This window comes from Patiria miniata, unplaced genomic scaffold (assembly GCF_015706575.1).
Source record: "Patiria miniata isolate m_02_andy unplaced genomic scaffold, ASM1570657v1 HiC_scaffold_18, whole genome shotgun sequence".
Classification (NCBI taxonomy): Eukaryota; Metazoa; Echinodermata; class Asteroidea; order Valvatida; family Asterinidae; genus Patiria; species Patiria miniata.
Window position 1 is genome coordinate 6,654,454 of NW_024037056.1, and position 26,524 is coordinate 6,680,977.

Here is a 26,524-nt window from a genome sequence, read left to right on the forward strand (position 1 = left end):
GTTAATAAAGATATTGTGTAGTCCAGTTGTTGGAACAAGTATTCTGTGTTATTTTCTTTGTTGTTCCAAACAGTCAGAACACATGTAATAAATGGCTTTTTCATTTTAGGGTTACTGCGTTCAAGTAATACAATTTCAACATGCAGAGCAATTGAAATATTTTTTTCACTTAAAAGTAGCTTAATAAATAGGCTTCCAAGTCATAATTATTTTGGTTCTACATATTTTTGTTAAAATATGAAATATATTTGTTTTGGTTTGGGTTCCGCTTTTTTTTTTTTTTAACTCATCCTGTATTTGTTACTCTATACTTTAAAGAAAAATATTTTAAACTCGAAAAGCTTGACAAACTGTGGTTATAATAGAATCCTTCAAAAGAAATTGTTGGTACATTCTTGCCAACCAAGATTTACATTAACAAAATCTACCTCTGCAAACTACAGCTATACTGACTGTGTGCTTGTTCAGTTCATATTTGCCCAAATGCGTCACGTTTACCGGAGGGTGTGGAATTGATGTTGCGAAGCCTCCTCTGCATGTACATATGCCATGCTCATTTCATGCTAGTAGTTCGATGTGATAATCGTTAAGTTATTACTAATTTGTGCATGGGCTGACAAAGCCCGACAAAGCAGCAAGTCCGACATGCCCACTGACTACGTTCAGCTTCATTGGCAATGAATGAATGAAGATGGTATTTACTTGGCCTTTTACCCCAAACCAGTTTGTTTGATGTCATTTTACTGGGCCGACCCAGGTACCATCAGTTTATGCAACAATTTAAGGGAATATGTAACATTTGCAAACATCAAAAAAAAAATTAATGATATACCTTACTGGACTGTTAGCGAATGACATTCAAAAGCATCCTGTCAAATCATGTCACCTGGTGTGCTGACATTTTCAAGAAAAGTGGCTTTTTCAAATACTGCCCCTAATTTACAATATGTTGTTAGTCTACATTTTGTTTGCAATTGATCACACACCTATGAACGGGTACAAGCCAGCTAGACTGGTTCCCTGACCTTACAATTCCCCGACGTCTATAAATTGCTCCGTTTCATCTTAAGTTGGCTCAGGGAACCAGACTACAGGAACATGATTGTTTTTCTTGGTTTTTCCAGCATATACGAACATAAAATTTCAAACAAGTCAGCGTAACAATATTTGCTGTAAAAACTAACCCACAAATCCATCCATTTCTGAAAATTACAGCAGGCGCAAAAGTTGTATATTCCCTTTAACCAATTATAACTATAATTATCACTGCAGTATAGAAAGCATTTGGGCCAACCCATCCCTTTTGCTCCACGATGAACAATGGTTTCGTTCTCAATGTCACCTCGAAAATTCCTTTTAAAATTATCCCGATCAAAGCAAAAATTGTGAAGTCACAATACAATTAAATTATTAGCACAAAATTGGGATTGGTTCGATCTAGTTAACATAATACAAAGTCTTCATTGCATTAGATTACAATGTTCCCAAACACTATATTTATACGGTGGAAGATACAAATAAATTACATAAAAATAGTTAATAGGTACAACGCTTAAAATCTGTTCAGATTTGTGATATTTACTATGTTCCTATGAAATAGTCAAAGCGTATGTGAGAGTTTAATCCATTTTTAAAACCTGTATCATGTGGATATCGATTAGTAATGATACTGCACGTGTTTTGACCGGTAGTCGGTGTTTGGGATATGTGTTATGATAACTGGTATATACACCCTTTAGATTGCATGTCCGATCTAAACGTGGTTCTCAAGCGATCCCGTAAAAAAGAAACAACAAGGAGTTACTATAAATACACTGATTGTAAACCTGTATATATTTATGTATAAAAGCAGCGGCTTCATTCAATATAGATGGATCCTTAGGGTCTGGCAACTCTGATGCATTTGTCTGATTGTTCGCTTAAGAGCTCTGCCATGGGAATTATCTTGCATTCAAACCTAGAGCCTTGGAAAAGGTAGGCTTTCTCCCCGGGGATGATCAACAAATCCTCGGGACTCGTCCGTCGGGGTAATTCAGTAAGGGCCGGCCATCGTGTGTGAATTGGCGCTGGTTCAAGTGCACAAAAGGGGCGCGCGCACGTCTTGATGCAATGGCTCCTGCGGACGAGTGCTGTCGTTTCGTCTCCATCTCCGCATCTCTCATCTACGTCCGTGTATAAATAGAGCGTGACCTAGTGCCCACACTTATAGACCTCTATTTTCGTCCCCGCACATCCATTCACTAACCACTCATTAAGAGACATTCGGTGAAGTAAACAGCTCATGTTATGCTGTCAATAAGAAACAGTTCGTTGAACCAAACAAGATGTGATATAACCGATCCTCCAATTATCTATAAACATTGTCTATTCGAGATACTTTGCAACCTACTGGACACTAAAGGTAAACCATATCTACACATATTTAATAAATCGTAAAAATGCCAACCCAACTTTCCGAATTTCCCCCCAATATAACCGTGTTTCCCTGCAAGCGTGCTGAAAGTTACTGCTTTGCTTTGTTCGTATTACTGGTAACGCTTACGGGTGGGATTCATAACCTGAATTATACAACCGTCTCGTAAAGAAATTATCGCTGATGATGAGCAGGCTGCAATTTAAAAAGGTATTTTATATCAAAGCACTCTCTGTATTGGACGTTTGTACGTTTTTAAACCATGCTTCAGTATATCAACATCTATTCACTAGGTCCAATTTGAAAGGCATGTAACCAACAATCTTTAAACCTTTGTTTACATTTTGTTTAACGCTCTATCTTCAGTCAGCCAATCGTTTTAATACACAGTTAAATACTCGGCTCCGTGAATTCTTTCCTGCTCCTTTGGGGAATCGTTCCGTAATTCCACTCAGTGATGTTATTTGAGTAATTCCTTTATTGAATAGGTCACTGGTGCTGTATTACAATCTTTCTATTATACATCCGTTGGTAAACGCTCTTCAAGCACGCTAAATCGATTTGCGTTTCGAAGACCGTTCACAAGTCATGAAGTTTTCGAATGTTTCATCGTCCGAGTAGGTGGCATGATAAATGGTAGGTCCCATATGCTGGAGATGTATTGCATTAGCTCCAATCCCGTACGGATCGTGATGAGTTCTATGAGGGTGCTTGCAATCATTGCAACATGAGGTACACATGGACCTCGGGTCTGTTTTCTTACCAAGTAATGCACCTCCGGCATGCGCATGATGATATGGTAGATGCCCATCTATGTGATTCAGGTCTAAGCCACTACTACGTGACGTCATTTCTTGTGCCTGTGCCTCACGCCTTTCGTCCTCGGTGTTGAGTGTGAGGAGGCGCAGCACCAACAAGTTCATTACTGAGGCGACAACAACTAAGGCTGCGAGAATATAAATAATAGCAAATGCTGCATATTCAGGGTTACTTTGTAGCATATTATTCTGCTGAAGAGCCACAAAGTCTCCCAGGCCTACAGTTGTTAGTGTGATGGCCACAAAATACACCGAATCTAAGAGGTGCCACCCCTCGAACTTCACAAAAGCGAGGGCGCCGCCTCCTGTGATTAGCATCGTGCACAATCCTCCTAGCATCACAAGTTCGGTGTGCGACACCTCGGCTTTCTTAAACCTCACACAGCGTTTGAAGTTCTTCACGCAGAAGCCCATGAATATGTTGAGACGCTCACCCACACTCTGAAACATGACGAGGTTCAACGGGATCCCGACTAAGGCATACAAAATACAGAAGATTTTTCCCCCGGGCGTCAGCGGCGCTGAGTGACCGTATCCTGTACAGGGAGAACAGAGGGTAACGTAAGTCGAGTATATAAACACAAATAAATGTGTGGGAGTTGGCAACTGTAACTTGTATTCGATGGGAACTAGATCTGAACATGAAACAGCTAGAAGGGCTCGAGCGAAGGAATTTCAACAAGACTGCACCGTGGAGTAGACATAACTACCATAGCTTCAAGAACACAAGGCGCAAGAATTAAACATGAAGCTGAGGGCAACCTTTTCAATTCGCTCGTACCCCCCGCCCTGCAAACAGGACGCTGGGATACGCTGATGAGCTTCACAGAATCTTGTGTAGGAAGTGGCCTATGACTTAAAGCATCTGGCTGCAGCTGTTCAAGACCGCAGTTAGACAAAGTGCGCAAATGCTATCCGAAAACTTCCCATAGAAATGCACACGTTCCACACCGGATGTGATTTCTGTTTCATTGCGGACCATGTGGACACAATTTTGAGCTTCGCATAATGCAATCCGACCGTTCGTGATTCGAAACGGAGCCTGAGCAAGTGACGGGAATTGTAAATTTACAACACAGATAAGTTTTACAGATTTGCCTACATAATTACGCTTTTCAACGAAAAAAACATCTCTAAACTGGAATAAAATAGTAATGAATCAGTCTTAACGGCCGTTTCAAACCTTGCAGAGTCATGACCGTGATGACGCGCAGGTCACAGGTCACGCAAAATCCAACCAATCAGAGCGTGAATTCATCAGAGTATCACAGCGTCTTGTTTGCACGGCGGGGGTACGAGCGAACCTTTTCAAGGGTAACTTTTATACAAGTGTAAGAGAAAACTGGTCGATGTATAGATAACATCACTGCTGGACTTGTAAACAGGAAATTATGCTTCTCACGTGCAAATGAAAACAATTTTCCGAACCGATAAAAGCAGTGAAGATTTTTATCTCGGTAGTGTTCTATGTTATTACTCAGTGAATTTGAAATAATAAATACCGGGCTTCTAATACGTGTGCAATCAACTTAAAACAAATGAGTCAACTCTATGCACGCTGAAGTTAAATGTAAGACTGTTTTCTAATTATCATCTCGACCAGCCTCCGGCACCGCTCTCCCCAAATCTTCCCGTCGCTGTCAAGAGAAACCGTGTCTATCAGAGACTTATCTGGCTGGCTCGGAGTACTTCCCTGCCAGACAAAACCAATATAAATGTGCGGTCGTGTTGCATTTATTAGCGATTCGTGGAATTGTCACATACAAGGAAGCCTGCCTGTCATTTGCAAGAAACTCATGGTGGAGTCCGTGTAGTGAAACATGTCGGTAGGTAGCGACAGAGTGACGTAGATGCGATAAACATGATAAATGCGAGCACACACAGATTTTCAAATGCACTAAAATCTCGGGCCTACACGGAAGCGTTAAAGGGACATAATACAAACTAAAAAAAAGAACTAAGTCATAATTATGACTTATATCTCATAATTATGACTTATTATTAAGTCATTGTTATGACTTATATCTAATAACAATGACTTAGTATTAAGAAATAAATATGACTTATATCTCATAATTACGACTTATTAATTGTTAAATCATAATTTTAACTTATATCTCATAATTATGACTTATATCAAGTCATCTTTATGACTTACATGTTATAATAATGACTTAATATTAAGTCATAATTATGAGATATCCTAAGTCGTAATTACGACTTAATACTAAGTCGTAATTATGAGATATGTCATAAATATGACTTAATAATAAGTCATAATTATGAGATATAACTCATATAACTTTTTTTTTATTATGTCCCTTTAACGCTTCCGTAGGCCTACGAGAATGTTAAAAGCAGATTATCTTTACTTTTTATAACTTTTCAGACAAAACGTTACAAAATCTTTCTTGCATGCTTCTCATTTTGAATGGTATACTTAGGAAGAAAATAAATAAAACAGTTTTTGGCGTATTGTCAACGTGGTTTTGTAAACAAAATTATTGATCTCCCGATGTAGCCCGACACATTTGGATTGCCGCTTTTTGCTTACAAATGTGAGTAATCTTGTGTTCAATAATTAATGAATAAAACAGTCGTATAGCGCTCAGAAGTTAAATTACATTGTATAATGCATGCTCAGTGTACCAGCACTATTCCAAAAAATGCAAATTGTGACTTCAGTTGCGTGACAAGTACGTGTCATTGACTTTCATGAGAGTGTGCCAAAAAAGGCAACATTCAGAAAATAATTAAAACTGTTTAATGTTTTTTTTTCTTCAATGAAATTATATATTACATTAAAGCCTGACTATTTCTAAATCCATTCCTTTTTTATCCCATTGTATTTGGGTCCCTAGGTCCAGAAATACAATCAATTAAGTGAAAGGGTGTACGTTTTACTTGGGCCACTGTCAACTGTGATGTCACCAACTTCAATGCCTATTCAATGCCTATTCAATGCTTAACCCAGATTCAACATGTCCAGGTGAGAGTGGCCCAAGTACAATTTACACCCGTTCACTTAATTGCTTGTATTTCTGGATCTAGGGACCCAAATGGAATGGGGTAAAAAATAGAGTGGATTGAGAAATAGTCAGGCTTTAATGTAATATATAATTTCATTGAAGAAAAACATTAAACAGTTGTAATTATTTGTTGCGTGTGTTGCACTTTTTCCGGCACACTCAATTTTCATTTGCATCTCCCCAAATATAAATCTCACGCTACAAACACCAAATAAAGTTATGAACGCACCAAATAATGTACGACTTCAAATATGACTACCTTCTGATTCGAAGCTCTAATATTAATAAAGGGGAGACAGGTTGGCGCAGCGGTTCTTTCCTCGCCTTCCACCGCTGTGGCTAGGGTTCGATTCCTACCCTGGTCAGCAGGTGAATTGGGTTTTCACTCCCTGCCTGATTCCGTGGATTTCCCCAGAATATTCTTCAGGGCAATTCCACCGTCACTCACCTTACATTATGCCATGAGGCTACTTAGACCTCTCACTGCTTCAAAAATATTTGATCACGCTGAATCAAACCAGCCATACAACAACCTTGGGGTAAGGGGTACTCAAAAATGGAAAGAAAAATTCACTCCATTCCTTTTTGTTTTGAAAACATGTGTTTTGTTGGTCGTCACTCACGTTACAAAAAAGGACACGGAAAATTGTCCTGCAATTTTGTTGTTAAAGTCTCCTCAAACTGTCGTCTGCAACACAGAAGTAACATAATTTTACCTTTCATTCAACCCAAAGCTGTATATAAAAACATGTTGAATCAAATACGTGTGTATTTTAGATGCAAGGGACATTAGATTACAGGGAGGTACCGTCACTCACGTTACGTCACTCACGTTACGTCGCCCACGTTACTTCCTCTTCATGGTTTCTAACACGCCATAAAATCTGAGGTTGATGAACTGCAACCTTATGAAACTCTTTTCTTATAATATATGAACCTTTCTCTCAGCCTTAAACACAAACACTCTCAATAACAGTCACATTTTGCGCGTGCAAAACAAGGTGACAAAATGACTATCAAAAATGCGTGATTTTAGCCCCCCAAACCAAACTTTTTCGACCCGAAATCACACTAAACTACATTCCATCTCATTGGCATACCACTCGAATGAAAGATTTTGTTGTCCCCTTTAATTTGACACCACATTTGATGTTGTGATGCTTATAGTTTGGAAGATTTCGTACAGTATCCACTTTCCAGCCGTGTCCACTTTTGCGTGGAATTGCCCTTCTGGGGTTTTCCTCCCACCTCTAAATTGTCAACTTAAGTTAATGTCTTCTCTCTGCAAGTTTCTTCAGGTTTGCGAGCTAGAGTTCCTTGAGGAATCCTTGGTTTCATTACCAGAAATGTGAATAATTACCGGCGATGGATCATCAGGGAGACATTGTAACAGAGTTGTCCCAATCCCCCCCCCCCCGCCCCGCACTCTAAAAACAACTTAGTCAAAATATTGACTGGTTTTCCTAGTAATTGAAAATTGACTAGGAATTTAGTTAAACATGATAAGTTCCACACTATGACTGGAAAAAGTAGTTGGGTTCGACTCCAATTTCAGTTATTTGTATAACTAGTTTTCCAAAGATCTAACCTATTTGCGACTGTTGCCTCTAAATAGGAGCTGAGGCAATAAGGGAGACATTGAAATTAATAATAATAATAAATATCTTAAGTTAAGAAGCTCATAGTTCTCTTTTGGGGGCGTCAACATATTTACTTACGTGTGATGGGTGATAGCCATAGACGGCCAATGACAACGTCTGGAGATGCAACTTCAATTAAATTGTTTATTTAAAGGGATAAATATAACAGCACAGAACAGAGTGAACAGAACAATTTCTAGACGGCTGACTTAAATACCACATAACTACATACAGACGTCTACGAAGGTATAAAGCTCATGTCCCATGTGTGTTTGGCACTCGCGTAATCCGCGCTTAATTCTCATTAGTCTCTGGTAATCGCTTCTTGATTTCCCCAAATAATTCTAGCACAGTGACGAGAGGGACATAAAATAAACCTGTCTGGTTTTCTTGCTAAAAAAAAATCATGATAATGTGGGGCTACGTGCGGACAAAATTCGCGCAGACAACCTTCATTGCCGCGTAAACAGTCAGCGAAGATACAATTAATATTACATTGCAACGGGGAAAAGTGCTGATTCATTATAATTGGCATGACTGGAATACTAAAAACGGAAAAGGTACTAACACGTGATGTTAAATATTAAAGCTGGTAAACATCCGGTTAGGTTACAATCTGAAATACAGTCCGAACATGTTAATGTTTATGCTAAATACGCCTTTAAGGGGAAACCCCGTAACCGCCGATGGAATTATCCGCAAAGTGTTAGCGAGAAATCCTGGTCCCATTCCATCATTTAGCCCTACGGTAATCCGCGATAGACTGAGGGGTGTTTGTACTGCTATACATCATCCAGTTTGAAGCTTTCTCAGAAAACATTCCATTCTATCAATTCATATGGTTGGATTCACGTTTTGCATTCAAGCTTACGAGTTCACATGTTCAGGAGACCCTCTTACTAGAATGGATACCATCAGGAATACTTTTGTTTGTTTGTTCCAAATGTCATCAAACATTTAGGCGAGTGCACAATAAGCTCTGGCCGGCTTGATGCAGTGAAAGTCTTGCATGAAATCTATCAAAACGATCCCTGCCGGAGCTTAAAAGAATGCGACACTCAAAAATGCGACGCCAATGGCACCTATGGAACACCAGATTTATAGCGATCTGCGATAAATACCGCGTGATTATAACATTACTGCACATATTTTGCCCCATTTATAAACTTGTCATTAACATCTTTCCGAATGGTTACAAACAATTTTAGTTAAGTATTTAATTTGTTTGTTTTTAAAATTAAAATTTGGTAGTTATATTTTATGGGAATGGTAGGGGGCTTATTTTGGTCAATTTTCCGGGGACAGACAGACAGACCAACCGATCGACCACGAAGTGAGATGCAGAAGCTCCTGCTAGAGCTTAAACATACAAACATCGTGGATTTAGGCTGAGTAAGGTGCATGCCAAAAGCCATCTTTAGTTTACCTCCCATTCCCGCAGCACAAGTGGTACTTTAACTGTAATACATTCGTCAAACTGCACAACATTATGCACTTGCTCACAGGTCGTGTTTATTAATTAACAGCAGCGGGATTACCAGCAGGCTGAACCTCATTCCGCACGTGATCATTTAGCGCCTCAAGGCTCGAAATTAATGAGTGCTTTTGTCCCGCCAGAATACATTTAAATGGCGTGAGTTAATTTAGATTGATGCAGAAGACGTGTGGATTTAATGGAAGTATGGTTGGCTACATTTTAAAAACAAAACCCTCAGTTTACCTTTAGATCTTTTAAGTGTTTGTTATTATAGAATCCTGGGGAACAATTCTTGCCCACGCTGCTGACCTCAAGATGCACACTCCCTCAATAGCTTTGGTCATTATTTAACCCGCAGACACCTTTTTGTTTTTCTCTTGTTGATGCATTCACTGGAATTTTTATCCTGATGGAGTCAATTCTTTGTTCTCGTGTACTAAAATGTTGGGTTTGAAAATCTAGTTTCAAAATGCTCCTATTTCAACCAGACTGAATTTCCTGGGCTGAAATTCATAATTAATATCCCTTACATAAATAATTCAATTTGCGACAAATCAACACACCTTGGAAATTCCTAGTATTTTAGTAAATCCACATATCTTTTTCGTGATAACCTTGTGGAGACGTATTCACCTATAGAAACTGCCCTGTGGAGACATACAATCTTTTGTTCCCATTTAAACCCATGTCTCCACAGGGTACCGTGTACCAGATCACTCTTCCTTAAACTAGATGGAATAAACACTTTAACATGAAGTATTCGGGATGCAAATGATATTTTTCCCTTTTTTTTCAGAGACGAGGACAATTATGCGCTCGGCCTTGCCATAATTTGAGGCTGTATAGTCGTTATCTCGTTCCCATGGTGACGCTGATATAATTGGTCACATTTATAGCAGTGCAGATATGTTTTAAGGAATTCGCTCATACTATATGGCCTTTTACGGGGATGTTTTGTGAGAATGTAGCGCTGAATAGCAGTACGACAAATTTAAACGAACTGGCTTTTATACGAACTAGTCCCACTAGCCAGCTTTTATGAATAATTCACCCGACGTTCAAACACCTGTTTTTCATGATGCATATTTTCCAATAAAACTGTGACTACACAGAATGAATTGTATGACACTAGAATTATAAGTATGTGTTCCAGAAGACGTGTTAAATCAATAATGACTCACTATTATAGCAATCTGTAGATTTATTGAGACATTGCGTTAACATTTCTGTGGAAATCTGATATTACTTTGAATTACTATTATTTTTTTAGTTATAATTACTATTATTTTTAAGTAATTATTTGATATTCTTTTTTTTTTAATTTTTTTTTTTACATATTGTTACATGGCGTGTTTCAACCCTCAGAACAGTATCATAGGCCAAAAAAAATAGTTCTGCTTTCGGTTACCCTACCTACCCTATTTTTACATTCCCATAATTTTTTTTTTTTTGGAAAAATAAGGAAAAAACCACCAATTACTACCTTTTACCCTTGATTACACGCAGACACCTCCATATGATCGTACATGGGAAAAAATGCCCCAAAACACCCCTAGTTTCATATGCCATGTAATCGGGAGCACAATTATTTTTTGGGGTCCTTATTCGTCTTTAAACGGACAAAGTTAATTTTTGTTGGTGATGTTTGTTGTCCTATACAAGTATCCTCTGCTGACAAAAACTATTCAAGAAAGGTCTCTGAATTATTTTGTTTGCAACTGCTGTTTATTAAAATAACATTTGATTTAACTCACTGCGTAGCTTTCAGCTCGGTATTTGTTTGGTGCAAATACAATAGCAGCAATATAATAACTGCATAGATTGTAGTAGGAAATGGATAGGCTAAGCATGCTGTGTAGAGGACTGTACAGGGTGAGTAAAAAAAACCACGAAACCCAAATGACAGGACCAATTTTAGAATGAAGTTTTGCCTGTAGCACTCTAAAAATCTAGGATTTGAAAGCCCAATGAATGAGCTTTCTTTTAGAACAAGAACCATTCAAATAACTCATGTACTGTTCAAGTTACGGACTATTTATAGAACACAACCACCGTTTTAAGTTCTGTCCACGGATCGCAAAAAAAGGTAAGTGTTCTTTCAACAAAACGAAAACCATTTACATGCATCCCTATGACAATTGTTTTCGTTTTGCTGAAAGAACGCGGACTTTTTTGTGTGATCCGTGGACAGAACTTTAAAACTGTGTTTGTGTTCAAAACTCCGTAACTTGAAAAGTACATGAGTGATTTGAATGATTCTTGTACTAAAACAAAGCTTAATGTCTGGGCTTTCATATCGTAGATTTTGAAGGTGCTACAAGCAAAACTTCATTCAACCATTGGTCCTGCCATTTGAATTGCGTCTTTTTTTGACTCACCCTGTATACAGGACAATGACTTGTCGTTCGGAAGATTATACATGCAGATAATACGTGGCACGAGGCATTTTGATATAACACTTGCCTTGGGGGAGGTTAATTAACCGTCGTGAAATTGGTGCGATAGCATATACATTACCTAACGCAATGACATACTACCGACACGCTATAAACATGACATCTTCCAATGTGTACCCTACCAACCAGTAAAACAGCATGCGCAATGTACATACATGATATCTTCCAACGCCTACCCAAACCAATAAAACAGCATGCGCAATGTACATTTATGTACTGAGAGGGAATCGAATATACTAATGTCAACAAAAAAATGACATTGACCGATTAGGAAAAAACCGGTGAGTTAAGGACAAAAGCGGCTGTACTGAACACATTAATTATGCATATAAAGGCAGCTTTAAAGGGACACTACTAAATAAATTAAAAAGGCAGAGGCTGATAGCGGGCAACGATGGACGACAAAATCGTGAACGCAAAAATGTGATCAAATGAAATAGTCGTAAGCTCTCCATTATGAACACATAGCAATAGAAGGAAGTTTCAAAATTCAGTTTCCCCAAATTAAGATGTTCAATAAACCGAAATTGTTGTTGATGACATAACAGGAATAAAGTAGGGTTATTTGTCTGTTCTCTCCGAGACTAAATCGTAGTTTCTGTACAGGGTGACCCCCCCCCCCAAAAAAAAGCACCCCTAAGACATTTGCCTTTAAAAAAAAAGGGATTGGTGGATTTGAATGTTTTTTTTGTATGAGATTAAAGAAGAGAGCTTTTCCTTTCAAATACTTAAAAAAAATCATGAAAATAACACTTTTGGGTTGATGAGAAAATGTCAAATATGTAAAAGAAATCATTTTTTATCCTGTACACACAAAAATACCACAGTGAAGGAATTTTCACTGTACCTATTTGTGCATGTCCTAATCCGTACAAACAACACGGCACATAATATGACAAGAGTACAAATGAATTTGATGGGAATACCTTTCGTTTTGCACCCGAACAGGTATCTCATTCTTTCTAGTCCTATTTGAAACCCTTTCAGCATCATAAATATATCAAAATACTAAAGAAATTGCACAAAATTAAAGAAGGATTATTGCACAGAATACAGTAAAAAATTTTACTGTTTGAAGTACTTGTGTACAGGATGAAAAATGACTACTTTTACATAATTGGCATTTTCTCAGCAACCCAAAGTGCTATTTCATGATTTTTTTCAGTATTTGAAAAAAAAAAGCTCTCAGCTTTAATCTGATATCCAAAATATAAAAATCCACCAATCCCTTTTTTTCTTAAAGGCAAATGTTTTAGGGTTGCATTTGTTAGGTTCACCCTGTATAGTCTAACAATTGGGGACACAATTTGTGTGTCGTGCTCATACACGAGGATAGCTTTTTCAAAGCTGTGGTGAACTGTTCAGTAAAATTATGGTGTTTCCATTCTACTGTTTCAAATAAATCTTTCCATGATACAAGTGGAAATATTCGATATAAGTTTTCAGTTGCATTTCATATAACAGCTAACGAAACACTGTTACAACCTCCATAAGGCTGTCCATCAGACTTACGCCTGAAGGCATATTACGCGATCGAAATGACAGCCAGCGGCAATGAAGCAAACCTTGCTCCTTATTCCTGACTTGCCTCTTACACCTTATATCTTGCTCCGGACATTTCTTGAGGAGCACGACTTTACAGCTGGCTTTCCGAAGCACACTGATACGGAGATGTTGGTCTAGCTCTAGGCAGCTTGAATTCAGAGGTATAATCATCCATTCGTTCCAGTCAACATTGAAGTAGGCCTACTATATAGCCTATACAGTTTACCATTTCATGCCAAGGTCTGTATACATGTGTGACATTTTACTTCACAGCATCAATGCCGAGTGTTTCCATATCATTTTCCAAACTCTAGTTTCTTCCTAAATGTCAACCTTTAGTTGCCGTTACATTTCACCGATTGTTTACATGATAATTACTTAATGTTCAACGGGCTGAGTCATCCATCAGTTTACGTAAGATGTGATAGCAGTGCGTTTTCCTGAAATAAACATGAACGTATCGATCTAAATGACTGTGCTGGTTCCCATAGTTAGGTTAATGATACGATGCACATTAGCATATTTTCCGGGCACCGTCATGTATACTGTATTTTCGATTTTCTTGATTGTTAAGCATGACTGTTTCCAACTGGTAATGGTCGACATGATGGTCAGCACTAACAATTTATACTACCATCATATTGTACGTGCATGGCATTACAAAATAGACTTTGGGAACGAAATGTTAATTACCTCCTAACACATTGTCATTAATTTATGCAGACGTTGAATATATGCGTGTACATACCAAGGTCGTCATTATTGCTATCGTATGAAGATGTACGCCGCAATGTATGAATTGGCCCCATTGCAGACATGTATGTCACATTAGAAACCTCAAAACAGGCATTTCATACGATTGTGATGATTCGTTTTCCAACAGAAACATCGTCTTAGGTCAAATTGTGAAAAGGTAAATTATGAAACGATCTTACTTGACAACCAAATGCAACAGCAAATATCTGTGATATTTTTTTGTTTCTCGAAATATGGGCTGGAAAGATCGGTTATTTAGGATCAATGGAAATGGTGCAATTTTATTTGGGCATCTTACAATGCCTAAATAATTAGTAGGCCTATAACACTCGTGTAAAAAAAAATGTACCGACCGCTACTGCCCGATCTGAGTGCTCTGCCGTGTCGACAACCATGGTGCACGCGTTATAGGAATCCATGGTAATCGGCTTGAAATAGAAACATGTTATTGTCGAACTACAAAACCAGTCTGTCTTTCTAAAATGACCATGTCTTGAAAAAACAAACATATGATTGTTTTGATACAATTCTACATATTAATGTGACAACCTATTTCCAGCATAGCAATTATGCAGTCTGCAATATCGAAAGCATTCAACTTTGGCATTTTGTTTAGGCTCAAAACACTAGTTTTATTTGCTTGTCAATCCGAAGCTAAGCAATGAGTAGCTCTGGAACAAAATGTCATCGAGTGCACGGATTTTGTTGTATTTATATTGTTGTTTGATTTATTTTTTACACTGAAATTATATTGGAGTTCATGCATGGAACGATTTTGTTTCCTGTGTATGTTGAACGGACGTTGACGTTCATCTATATCTGACATGGCTGATCATGGAGGAATATTCCTCCATGGTCTGATGTATGCATGAACGAAAGGAAAGTGTGGGGAAACTGAAAATAAATTGATACCCATGATGGCATTCAATTATTAAGGCATACAAGAGATAGATGTATTGACTGCTTTGCGACAGTTTGAGTGTTACCTTTCACACCGGTCGTAACGTAATTGCCTGTTATATCACATTACTCATGACACCAAAAAACATGTAATATCTTCACCTGTGTGGTGGAATATCACAATCTGCAGCAATTCGTAAGCCAGGTTAATGATTGACAAGTGTGAAATGCCAAAGTTTGTATATTATTCCCGCACACCCATGAACACACTTACCTATTGTGGTAATGACTGTCATGCAGAAGTAGAAAGATCCTGTAAATTTCCACTGCACGCCGGCTTTATGAGGAACATATTTAATCATGGTTAGTCGTAAATCCTCCAAATCGTTCGTAGTCATATTGTAGTGTTCCTTGATTGTTTTGGTAATATTGTCCAATCGTACTTTCTCAGATTCCTCATATTGAGACTCGAGTACATCAAAGACTGCTGCTCCTGCTAGTAGATAAAGGAAGGTGGAAACAAGGAGGACCAGAGTCCGAACGTTTTGACGCTTCATGCTGAGGCGTACGGACAATCATATGGGGGATATTTCCAAACATGGGCGCCGAGTCAGCACACCGTCCACTTCACACACAGGAATGCCGTTGTACAATCGTGCGGGCCGGTTAGTAGTTGCTTTGCCACCGGCAATTCTGCTGTTGCTGGCCGTGTTGTGTGACAAGCTATAGGACTCCGGAGTCTGGTTGCTGCGCGCTGTGTGACTGGGGTCGCTCGGGCTATGTGTGTGGAAACCGTGGCGCCTCGATCGCGCCAGCTTTAGGAGAGAAGGATGCGGGTCGGGCTCAACCCAGCGCCGTGCATGTCAGATGTGGCGCAAATGTATTGAGCTCTGAATGGCCCCAGTGTCCTGTACAAGGTTAGGTGGACGACGACTGTTGCATGTGCGAAATGGGCTGAGGCTGAGGGACGCCGCTGTATTGTGGTGGAGGTCACAGATGGTGATGTGCTAATTTGGTGACTGGTGAAATACAGGTGTTGAGTTTAGTGGTGTCGCAGTGCTGAGGTCAATGTGGCGAGGAAGATTATGATGGCGATCAGTAATTGATGATGAGAACATCTATTTTTATAATTAAAATGACGCAGGGGGTGGATAGTAGAAGGACAAAACTGTTAGCAAATTTAGCCCTCACTCCGAAATTGATGTGCATTTTTCGACTTGCCTACAAATATAGCAAAAACAAACCATTAATGGCAAATCCCGCCTACCCAGAGTTAATACCAACGCACGTTATTTATTCTGGTTTTGATGAAAAACACACACGTCAAACTCCACACAAACATGAAGTCAATCTTGCCAACAACGGAAGAAAACATAGGCAAATGTGGATTGTCTCTTCCAACGTAGAACGTGTTTTACTGCCAGTGTTCGTAGTTGTTGTTGTTGGTGGGTTTTTTTTTTTGGGGGGGGGAATAGCTGCCAATAATAAATATCATATTTCTTTCTGAATAAGATGTTGCTGCGGCATGCATACAAGTGCGTAGTATTATTGGAGGTCTCCAGACCTATACAAATCAAGTAAATAAAACGCACCTGCGTCACGTCGATTTGTTCAAACAGATTTGCACAAGAAAACAACCAATATTTATTCACAAACATGTTGACAGTGGAGACCTTGTTTCGAGTTCACAAATTTCAAGGGGGTAATGTCGACAATCAGCTTTCTGAAAATGAAAATCCCCATCTAAATCAGTCATTTTCAGTGTCGTATATTACGGAAGGAGGAATGCAGTAGGCCTATGCCCAGTGGCGCACCCAGGATTTGGCTTTGGGGTGCTTACAATTTGTTTCCAAATTTTTGAGAAGTTAATTTTTTTTTCGAAAAATTTGGCCCGAAATTTTTGGCCGCAGAATTTTTTTCTTTTTTTTTTCCAAATTTTTGAGAAGTTATTTTCTTTTTCAAAACAATTTTGGCCCCAAATTTTTGGCCGCAGATTTCTTTTTTTTTTTTGGGGGGGGGGGGGGCCCTTTTTTTGACGTTGGTAGCGACACTTACACCCCTATTATACTACTCGAAAATAGGCCACTTACAATAACTTACATGTACATATCACCAAGGTCAAATTGTGCGACTACCCAAAAAATCCCCCCCCCCAAAAAAAAATACAACCTCTTGGGGGAGGCTCAAGCCCCCCCGAGGGCCCCCCCCCTTGGGTGCGCCACTGAGTATTCTCCCACTCCCAACAGTATTTGACGTTATTGACAAAAGAAAATATGAACGAAAGGAGAAACTGTCATAATGGTCCTAGGTAATTATCTCATAGACAGTTCCCGTATGCACGATTCAGCTAAGAAACAACATTAATGAACCAAACGCGACAAATTAATCATTCAGCCGTAAGGGAAAGTTTATTTTTAGCATGACAACTTAAAGGGCCCTTGTCATGTAAGTTTTGTAAATGCAATACTTGAAAATTCACCCTTGTGCCCCATTATGTAACCATATTTTTCAATTCTCATATTGTGATTTTTGAAGGGCATTTTGGCGCCTTTTTGTTTCTTATGAAATACAATTTCAATATTCATGAGCAAAAGTGTGACGCCATTTCAGACAGAAGACTCAATGTTACAGCTATTTCAGCACAAACATTTGCCACAAGTTTGGATATTTTGCTGCCGTGTATTTTCTTTTCTTTGGTGATTGGTTGTTGTTTCAGTACATGACAGTAAGCCAATGAGCAAAGTTTTCTCACAAATGTTTTCAATGGGCAAATTGGGTTGACAAATCGAGCAAAACAACCCTATACTGAAGAGTACGTGTCTTCCTGAATTCTGGCGATTCACAAAGCAGTGCGCCCCCAAGAGTTTGCCACGGAGAGTTCATTTTTCCCAGTGCATTGTGGGAGATGGTCGACAAATTCGCAGCGCGGGACATTTGAAATTGTTCGTTTTTCCCGTCAACTGTTTCGTAAGCGTATGAATCGAGTATTCTGTTTACCCTTTCTTTTCTTTTTATCCATATGGTGTTTTTTTGTACTGAGGCGGCAGAACGCTATGCCCCAATCTATGAGAAATTAGCTCAAGTTGTCTACTGATACTCATTCAAATGGGCCATGTTAAAACTTAAAAAATGGACTCTCCTTAGCAAACTCTTGGTGGCGCACACTGTAACAGCGCCCTCATTTGTCAGGAAAAGCATGGAAATTGTTTAACGTTTAAAAAGGTGCACTTTGCAATAAAATTAACCAAAAGAGGGATGTCTAATAGTTTTCATACATTTAAGAGCAGTAGAAAGTTGCACAACTTAAAATATGTTCCTAAGTAAGATTCATGTAATGGGCTCTTTAATTATCCACCACTGAGTAATTCTCTACCAAGACATTATACATGTACAACGAGCTTAATAAGTAAATAAAATATACAGGGTAAGTAAAAAAAAAAGTGGAACCAACCCCCCCCCCAAAAAAAAAAATTATATTTCATATTAAAAAAAAAAAATCATGTAGCACCAAAAATAATAATGACTGGAAAGCCAATTTCAAAACCTACTTATCGATGAAAAAATACTGCAATTGCTCAATCCGTTCAAAGAATATCACCAATTGAACGCAATGACCCTAAAACCTGTTTCGTCAAAAAAAAAAAAAAATTTATTGTGTATTCTTACTGTTTTGGAACAACAAAGAAAATGACACAGAATACTTGTTTCAACAACTGTCGACAACTGTAGTACACAATCTCTTTATTAACAACCCTGGTCAGGCAAACAATATTGATTGATAAAAACCTTTTTTTTTTTGAAAAGACGGGCCTCAAAAGGACTGTATTGAATATTTTAAACTTTTAAAGTGAGGTTTTATCGCTGGTGATGCTTGAAGACAATTGTGACGACGAGTCTTGAAATCGCATTTTTGGACGAAAGAGGTTTTAGGGTCATTGTGTTTAAATAAATGGTGATATTGTTTGAACCTTTTGAGCAATTTCAGTATTTTTCATCCAAAAGTAGCCTATGAAATTGGCTTTCCAGTCTTTATAGCTTTGGTGCTACATATTTTTTAAAACATGAAATACGATGTTGGGGAGTTAGGGTTCCGCTTTTTTTTTACTCACCCTGTACTATACAGGGAAGGCCTCAGCAACACTAATTGATAAAGACACCGTGATGGTGTCGCAAGCTCCTGATACGAGCTCTGTAACTCAAGTCCAAAACAAATTATTTCTGTTCACAAGATATACAGTTGTTTGTACTAATGGTCAAACTTGATCAAATTATTTTCAAAATATCACTTTAAGTCGCTCAGTGATGTAGTGCCTTGATGCTGGGCCTTGGCCTTAAGGCTGCCTTAAGGCTGGATTTTAGAGCCTTGGCCTTGGCCTCGAGGTTTGAGGGCAAAAGCCTTGGCCTTGGCCTTGGCCTTGAGGGTTCAGGGCCTTGCAATTTTGAGTCAAGGCTCTTCAAGGCCCATAGATTTTTGCATTTTCCAGATAAATCTGTTCGAAATTTTGCTGTTACCATTTTAATCGTATTACGATGGAGGAGGGAAGCACCATATAGATTTGTGTGTTGGGCACACTTCCACTTTTATAGCATCACATGTTGTTTGTAGTAGATTTGCTGCAACAATATTCCGTACATTTGTGGGGCTAATGAGATGATCACTTTAATTGTATATAACTATGGAATAGATCTGATTGGTTGTATATGTCTCCCTGATAAGTGCTAAAGATTTGCATGTATCTGTTTTAGATAATGCTGATATTTCTGACCATGTTGGGCCAGCAAATAAAAATTTCCCAAATCACTTTCTTGGATCCCCCTTTTGTTACACTTGGGAGAATTGTGTGTCAATATAGAAGTAAATCATTATTTTGTTTAGTTAAACCATATTGAAGACCTGAACTTATACTTTAATAGATACAGTGCAGTCATAAAACGGTGTAGGCCTATGCGAGCATGTTGATTGCAATAAAAGAAATGTTGTTCTTCGTAACGAGCAATTCGTGATGATAAGGGCGGATCCAGGGGGGCCAAAAGGGGCCATGCCCCCCCCCCCAAAAAAAAAAAAAAAGAAACCATTTTTGTTGATGTGACGTCGTAATAAAGGCAGGCAATGTGTACACCACCATCTTTTCCTCAAAAAACATCGGTTAAAATGGTCAGAAATTGCCTCAAATCGCACCACAGAGCATCTCGAATCCAAATTTTTTTTTTTTTAAGCCCAAGCCGTAATTTTTTTGACCCACTTTTTTGGGGGGACCAAAATTTCTTTGCCCCCCCCCCCAAATTGTGTTCTGGATCCGGGCTTGCGTGATGATGTGTCACTCATGTGACTATAATTAGCTCTATATCAGTGGTCATTTCATAAAACAGGGCCTTGGCCTTGGCCTTGGCCTTGAGGTTTAAGCCTTGGCCTTGGCATCGAGGCTTGAGGGTCAAAGCCTTGGCCTTGAGGGTCAAAGCCTTGGCCTTGAGGGTCAAAACCTTTGCTCCAACACTGAAGTCGCTATAACTCCTCATTCTTGTGCGTGGAGACGCTTGGAAGCCGCTCTGGGCGCAGACATTTTGAATTTGTGTGCGTGTTTGTAGAACCCAATCAAAATAGATGGATTGAATTATAAAGTTACTCTAAATGCAACGCGCAAGTAGAAGATACGCAAACAACTTAAGCGCGTCATGACGATTCAAAAAACTTCACGGCGAAAAGCATCTGCAGCGGAGGGACGCGCACACGTTGCGCTGTTTGCGTAGAGCAAAATGAAACGCTCATTTGCTGATCGTGCGTTTCGGTTTTGGGCGTATCGGCTTCGATGACGCACCGATATGGAATACAAACGCAGATATGCAAATAACCGTACAAAAGCGCCGTACAAAATTTCGAGTTTTCCATAGGTTTGTGCACAAACATGGATGCGCCCATCAGGCATTACTTTGTACATCGAGTTAGCGCTCTAGTAATTTAATATAGCTCTATGATAATGTCTCATTTGTAAGGAACTTCGTCACAAACGGCCGTCCAGTCATTACCTTAAGATAATGCACGAACGGATAGTAATCAGAGAAATGTTTAGTCGCTATATTACAAATGTGCAGCCCCATCCATGAAATTAAATCAAAAGAATATACAAGAGCTTACTACAAGTGGAGTGAACTTAATTAGATATTAATGGCCTTTCTTTCAGACGAGATCCCATCTGCTGTTGCCTGAAATATCTAAGGGTCTGAGACACCTTTCGTTAATTGTACAACATCCCTGCAGAGTCAACGACTATTGTGTGTCTAAAGAAATGAATAAAAAAAGAGACATTATATAATTTCGGGGCCATTTATCATTTTGAAGTAAGGATATTTTAATCTTTGTGGAATTTGCGAGGAAATTCATCATCGCTTGCGTTTCTGCGTTTTACATTTAAAAATTGTGTTATATGATGAACTATATCTGGGAGGAATGTTTTTAGCCCACAACGCAAAATATCTATCGTGCGGTTTATAACGATTTCAGGCAGGCCTTCAATGAGGATTTGACTGCCAAAAGGAATGCGTACTTCAGTTGGTAAAGATCGGTGCTGTAAGCAAAGATCAACCTTCGCTTGTCTTATTTTTTCTTTTTTTAAAAGAAAAGCATGCGCACTGGAATAATCGCTGTGATCATCAAAGACACTCCACCAATGTTCACATTATTTTACTCACGACGTTCGAATGGAATGAAGCCCCAAGGAAGACGCCATTGTGTGTCCAGATAAATACAGTCATAGTGCAGCATTATTATAACGGTTAGTCGATTCTTCACAGTCGTATACAAATTGTCGAAAATGCAGCCTGAAAGTTGACTCTTGGTGGCTCACTTCCGGAACCCCCGAATAGGAAAATTAGTTTTTCAAATTATTGTTGGTACATTAATTTCTTAGGAAAATCATCCTCGAAAAAGGACTGTAGTTGTATATTTGTTACTAGCATCTCAATTTATGGAAACTGAAAAAATCGCATGACGTAAAAGAGAAATATCGTGCCAAAAATTGATCTCTCACTTCCGAAAATCTAAAATAAAGGGGACTAGTGGAACTCGGAGCACTCGTACAAAGATGAACATTTATGAAATAATTTTGTGGCGGTGATTGGGTAAAATCTGAAACTTAAATATATAGGAGACTAAAAGGTCCTTTTGGGACGCACAATTCTTCTAGTTGAATGAACTTGAAGGACTAATTCTCATTTACAAACAATCTAAAATGACCGTTGAAAAGAACTGCCTTCAAGCAAGCCCAACTAAAGCTAGAATCCATCGGATGTAGGTAGGTAAATCTTCGCGTCGTTATAATTTTCGTTCTCACGCAAGTACACGATGTGAAAACAAACGTGACCGAACAAAGAGACCAACGAACACATCCGGATGGTGAAAGATCGTAAGTACAATTTCGTTTTTACTCATCTTCAACTGAGTTCTCATCATTTTTTTTCTGGTGGGATGCTTAGATATAATTCCAACATGAATGTTTCTTTGGGCTGATAACGTTTAGAAAACATTCTGTCAAAAATTCATAGCATTGGCTAGAGAAAGGGCGACCCAGTGTAAAATGCCCAGCTAAGGATCGCAGAGCCGGAGGGGTCGGGAAGCTCAAAGACAAAATGGCGTACTTTCGAAGAGGGGGGAGTCCCCCCCCCCCCCCGAAAAAAAAGAACTTCATTATGTTTTTTTTTGGGTTATTTTACGTGCATGACGTCGCAATAAAGGCAGTCACTGCGTACACCGTACAATCTTTTCCTTTTTCCTAAAAATAAAAAAAAAATGGTGAGAGTGATCAGACATTGCCTAAGATCGCCCCACAGAGCATCCACATCAAAAAAAAGTCCGAACCCCACTCCGCTTTGTTTTGGACCCACTGTTAGGGAGACCAAATTTGTTTTGCCCCCACCCACCCCCACCCCCGAAAACAAATGTGTGTTCCGGAATCGCCCTTGGCCCTTTCAGGCTCTATTGGTTAAAAATCCACTCATGAAACTGTCGTCGGTCGGAACTCATCAAGAGCAGTAATTCACGCAAAAGCCCATTACTAAAAGGTGGTGATCATTTCTAATGCAAGGTGTTGCCTGTCACACTTTGTTGAAATTGCTACACTTGACTGGCGGACGATTACCTGCAACAGATCGTTTATTCACTTAATGGGTTGTGTATCCCCTTGATATTAATAGTTGAGTCTCTACTGACTTGCGCAGTTGACCTTTTTCAATCCACCCCCTCGGTAACAACCAAGTATGACGTTAATATCATCTCACTAACTGATGTGAGGAAAACGACTTGAATTATTAATTAGACCTTTATGATTATATACGGCAAATTTCGTTTTGCACAATCGCTCATGATTATGTATACCGCATTATTCAAGAACGCGTGATCCGTTTAATTCCTTTCAATGAATGAAGTGAAGGAAACAGAATCTTCCCGAAGCATTGTGGTCAGCTTGGCATTACACTGCCGTGATCAGTGTACTTATATTAACATGCGCATGCGTCTGGCGCAGTCGGAAGTATTGACCCCGGTCACTAGGCAAATCTGTCCAATGAGAAATCCGGTTCGTTAGTGACTTCGACATACACGCGAACGCGCCACTGATTACAAGCGCCCATTGGCTAAACACTCAAGTTGCGTTCACTTCCGGTTCCAATGGTTCCAACGCTACTTGATGTGCAGTGGGCGTGGTTTAAACTGAAGTGACGTCACACGAACGAACCGGATATGCCCAGAGGTCACCAGCGCCTTGGATAAGGTATGAGCTAATTTGCATTAACATGCAACGTTTTCCTGGTTGTTTTACGTCACTAAATGATGAGATTAATGATCAATTGAAAGCTCATCACGTATGACGTTCAACGAATGATTGAGCTCTTTCCATTGGGGGAAATACACGACGCCAACCTATATAGTGAACAATTTAGTTCACTCCTCAGTTGTTGTTTTTTTAAAGGGCCCACGTAATGTATTTTTTTTTATGCAGTCCTTGAAAAGACACTTGTGTGTCCTATGTAACCTTATTTTCAATTTCCACTTGCTATTCTCAAGGGTATTTTGGTGCCTTTTTGATTTTTATGCTAATGTGAATTTACATATTCATGAGCGAAAGTTGCCAAAATTGTAGATACTTTGCTGTTATAATTTTCTTTCCTTTGGTGAGCTGTCTTGTGTCAGTACATGGCAGTTAACCAATGAGCAAACTTTTCTCACCAATATTTTTCATTGAGCAAATTTGTGGGTTCATAATTTGAACAGAAACCCCCGGAACTGAACAGTGGCTTCCTGAAATGACACTACAGGAATAGCGCCCTCTGTTGTCCGGAAAAGCATGTAAATTTTTTAAATGTTAAAGGAAGTGCACTTTTGACTAAATATTAACCAAAAAAAGATGATAGTTTCCATATATTTCAGAGGAGTAGAAAGTTGCACTAAGAAAAATCACGTCACCATCCCTTAAAAAGGTTGCATTTTCTACACGCTAGATACATGTTCATAGGGTGCAGACATTTTCATCAGTTGAACAGGACCTGGGAGGCTTCGCAATCATTTCCGCAAAGTCTTCAAATCAGTCTTCATATCTTCATATCATAAGTCCGACTCCTCATAGGTCCGACGCCTCATAGGTCCGACGCCTCATAAGTCCGAAATTTCGGACTTATGAGGCGTCGGACTTATGAGCCATAAAATGTATTTATTCCGCCTCATAGGTCCGACACCTCATAAGTCCGACGCCTCATAAGTCCGACGTCGGAAAAACGAGGCGTTTAGTTTGTCGGACCGACGAGGCGTCGGAGCTATGAGGCGTCGGAGCTATATGAGGCGTCGGACCTTTGAGGCGTCGGACTTATGGGCCTTTATTAGGTTAGGGGATGCGATTTTGTCGGACTTATGAGGCGTCGGACTTATTAGCGGACCCCGTAGGCAATTTTGGACCGATTTACTGGCCTGCAACCTTGATACGCGATTACCCGCCGCCGTGATAACCGGCCGCCGCAGTAGGGCGCTATCATCGTGTTAGCGCCCTCTCGCGGCAGCGGGTTATCCGTCGCGTATAGGAAACATTTTTGGTATGTGCGCTTTTACTCACTGCTCTTTGTTCCATTTTAAGTGTTTTGTTCTCTTTCTTTTGTTCCTTTTATGTTGCCGGTGTAGAAGGTAATTCTATCCCCCGGTAAAAGTGTCCGGGGGGACAGAATTACCTAGGTAAAAGTGTCCTCCCCGGCCCGTTCATTCTGTCCCCCTCCAGGTAATTCTGTCCCCTCCAGGTAATTCTGTCCCCAGGTTTTTTTGTCCCCTCTTTTGAAACCCGGAAGGTTATTGTTTTGATGAATTCACTCTACAAGGTTTACATTTTGGACTTTTAGTCTGCCCTTCATGAATATAAAAACTATTTAATTTAGTCTATTAGATGATACGTGAACACAATGATTCGATTCGGAGTACGGTGAAGTCTATCGCGATTCTACCGCGATAGGTCAACACAGCGCGCGGCGATGCATGGCCGGCGATGGCCCTCGTCTCCTTGATAGTATGATACAACGTTTCCTTGGATTGGTCTGTGTTCCCATGATCATAGCGCGTAACGACATTTCCTATTGGACGAATTTCCATTGGTGAAGGAGACGCATATGTACACATGTTATAATCACTGCCTCAAATCTTGCAGCATGTACTGGCGCGTGCGCATGCGACACGATGCTGCTCTCATTACATACTGCATGGGGACACATTTACCAGGGGGACACTTTCACCGTTGGGTAGGGGGACATTTTTACCTGGAGGGGGACAAATTTACCTAGGTAAAAGTGTCCCCCCGGACACATTTACCGGGTCACGAGGGGGGGGGGGGGGGGGGGACAGAATTACCTGTCACACCAGATTTCCCGATGGGCAGACAAGTCGGCACTGTACTGTACATATTGAATAGCGACCTCTATCGGCCACTAAAATAATGCTCGCTTTCGGACGGGATCATACTACTTTAGCTCCATGATCATAAGAAAACCAGGTTGAATCCATAGAGCTGTATAAAAAAGAATCTGTTAAGAAAAATACCTATATATGACTTGAAGCTTTGCATGGCGGATGGAATAAATTATAAAGTTTGCGGGTAACACCATGTGGAAAGAAATCTCTTCTTGGAAGAACTGTGGTTCTGAAAAGGACCGGTTGGTTGAGTGTCAGAACTCGACGTTTTTTCGGACTATGTCCATCCTATCAGGAGGTTGAGTACCTGTTTTCGAATTAACAACATATATTTGGCATTTGGAGTCATTATATGCATTTGGGCAAGCCATATGGATGTTTAAATAATTTTGTTTAAAAGGGGGGGGGGGAGAAGAAAAATGAAAGAAACATCAAAGCAAGGTGTTTTTTTTTTTTTTTTTTTTTTTTTTATATATAAATATGAACGTACAGTTGGAGTCAATTGTTTGTACACATGTTGCATACAATGCGCGTGCGTACGTGCCACTTCACGACTA

At 39.5% G+C, this 26,524-nt stretch overlaps 1 protein-coding gene across 1 annotated transcript; it reads right to left on the reverse strand.

The window, feature by feature from the left end:
- Nucleotides 1-1,147: 1,147 nt before the first annotated feature.
- Nucleotides 1,148-15,944, reverse strand: LOC119724435 (two pore potassium channel protein sup-9-like). Its single transcript, XM_038195496.1, has 2 exons — nucleotides 15,309-15,944; nucleotides 1,148-3,767 (listed from the first exon to the last, which is right to left on the reverse strand). Exons 1-2 carry the CDS (start codon nucleotides 15,589-15,591, stop codon nucleotides 2,965-2,967), a joined length of 1,086 nt encoding a protein of 361 aa, XP_038051424.1. The 5' UTR covers nucleotides 15,592-15,944; the 3' UTR covers nucleotides 1,148-2,964.
- Between the last annotated feature and the right edge of the window lie 10,580 nt (nucleotides 15,945-26,524).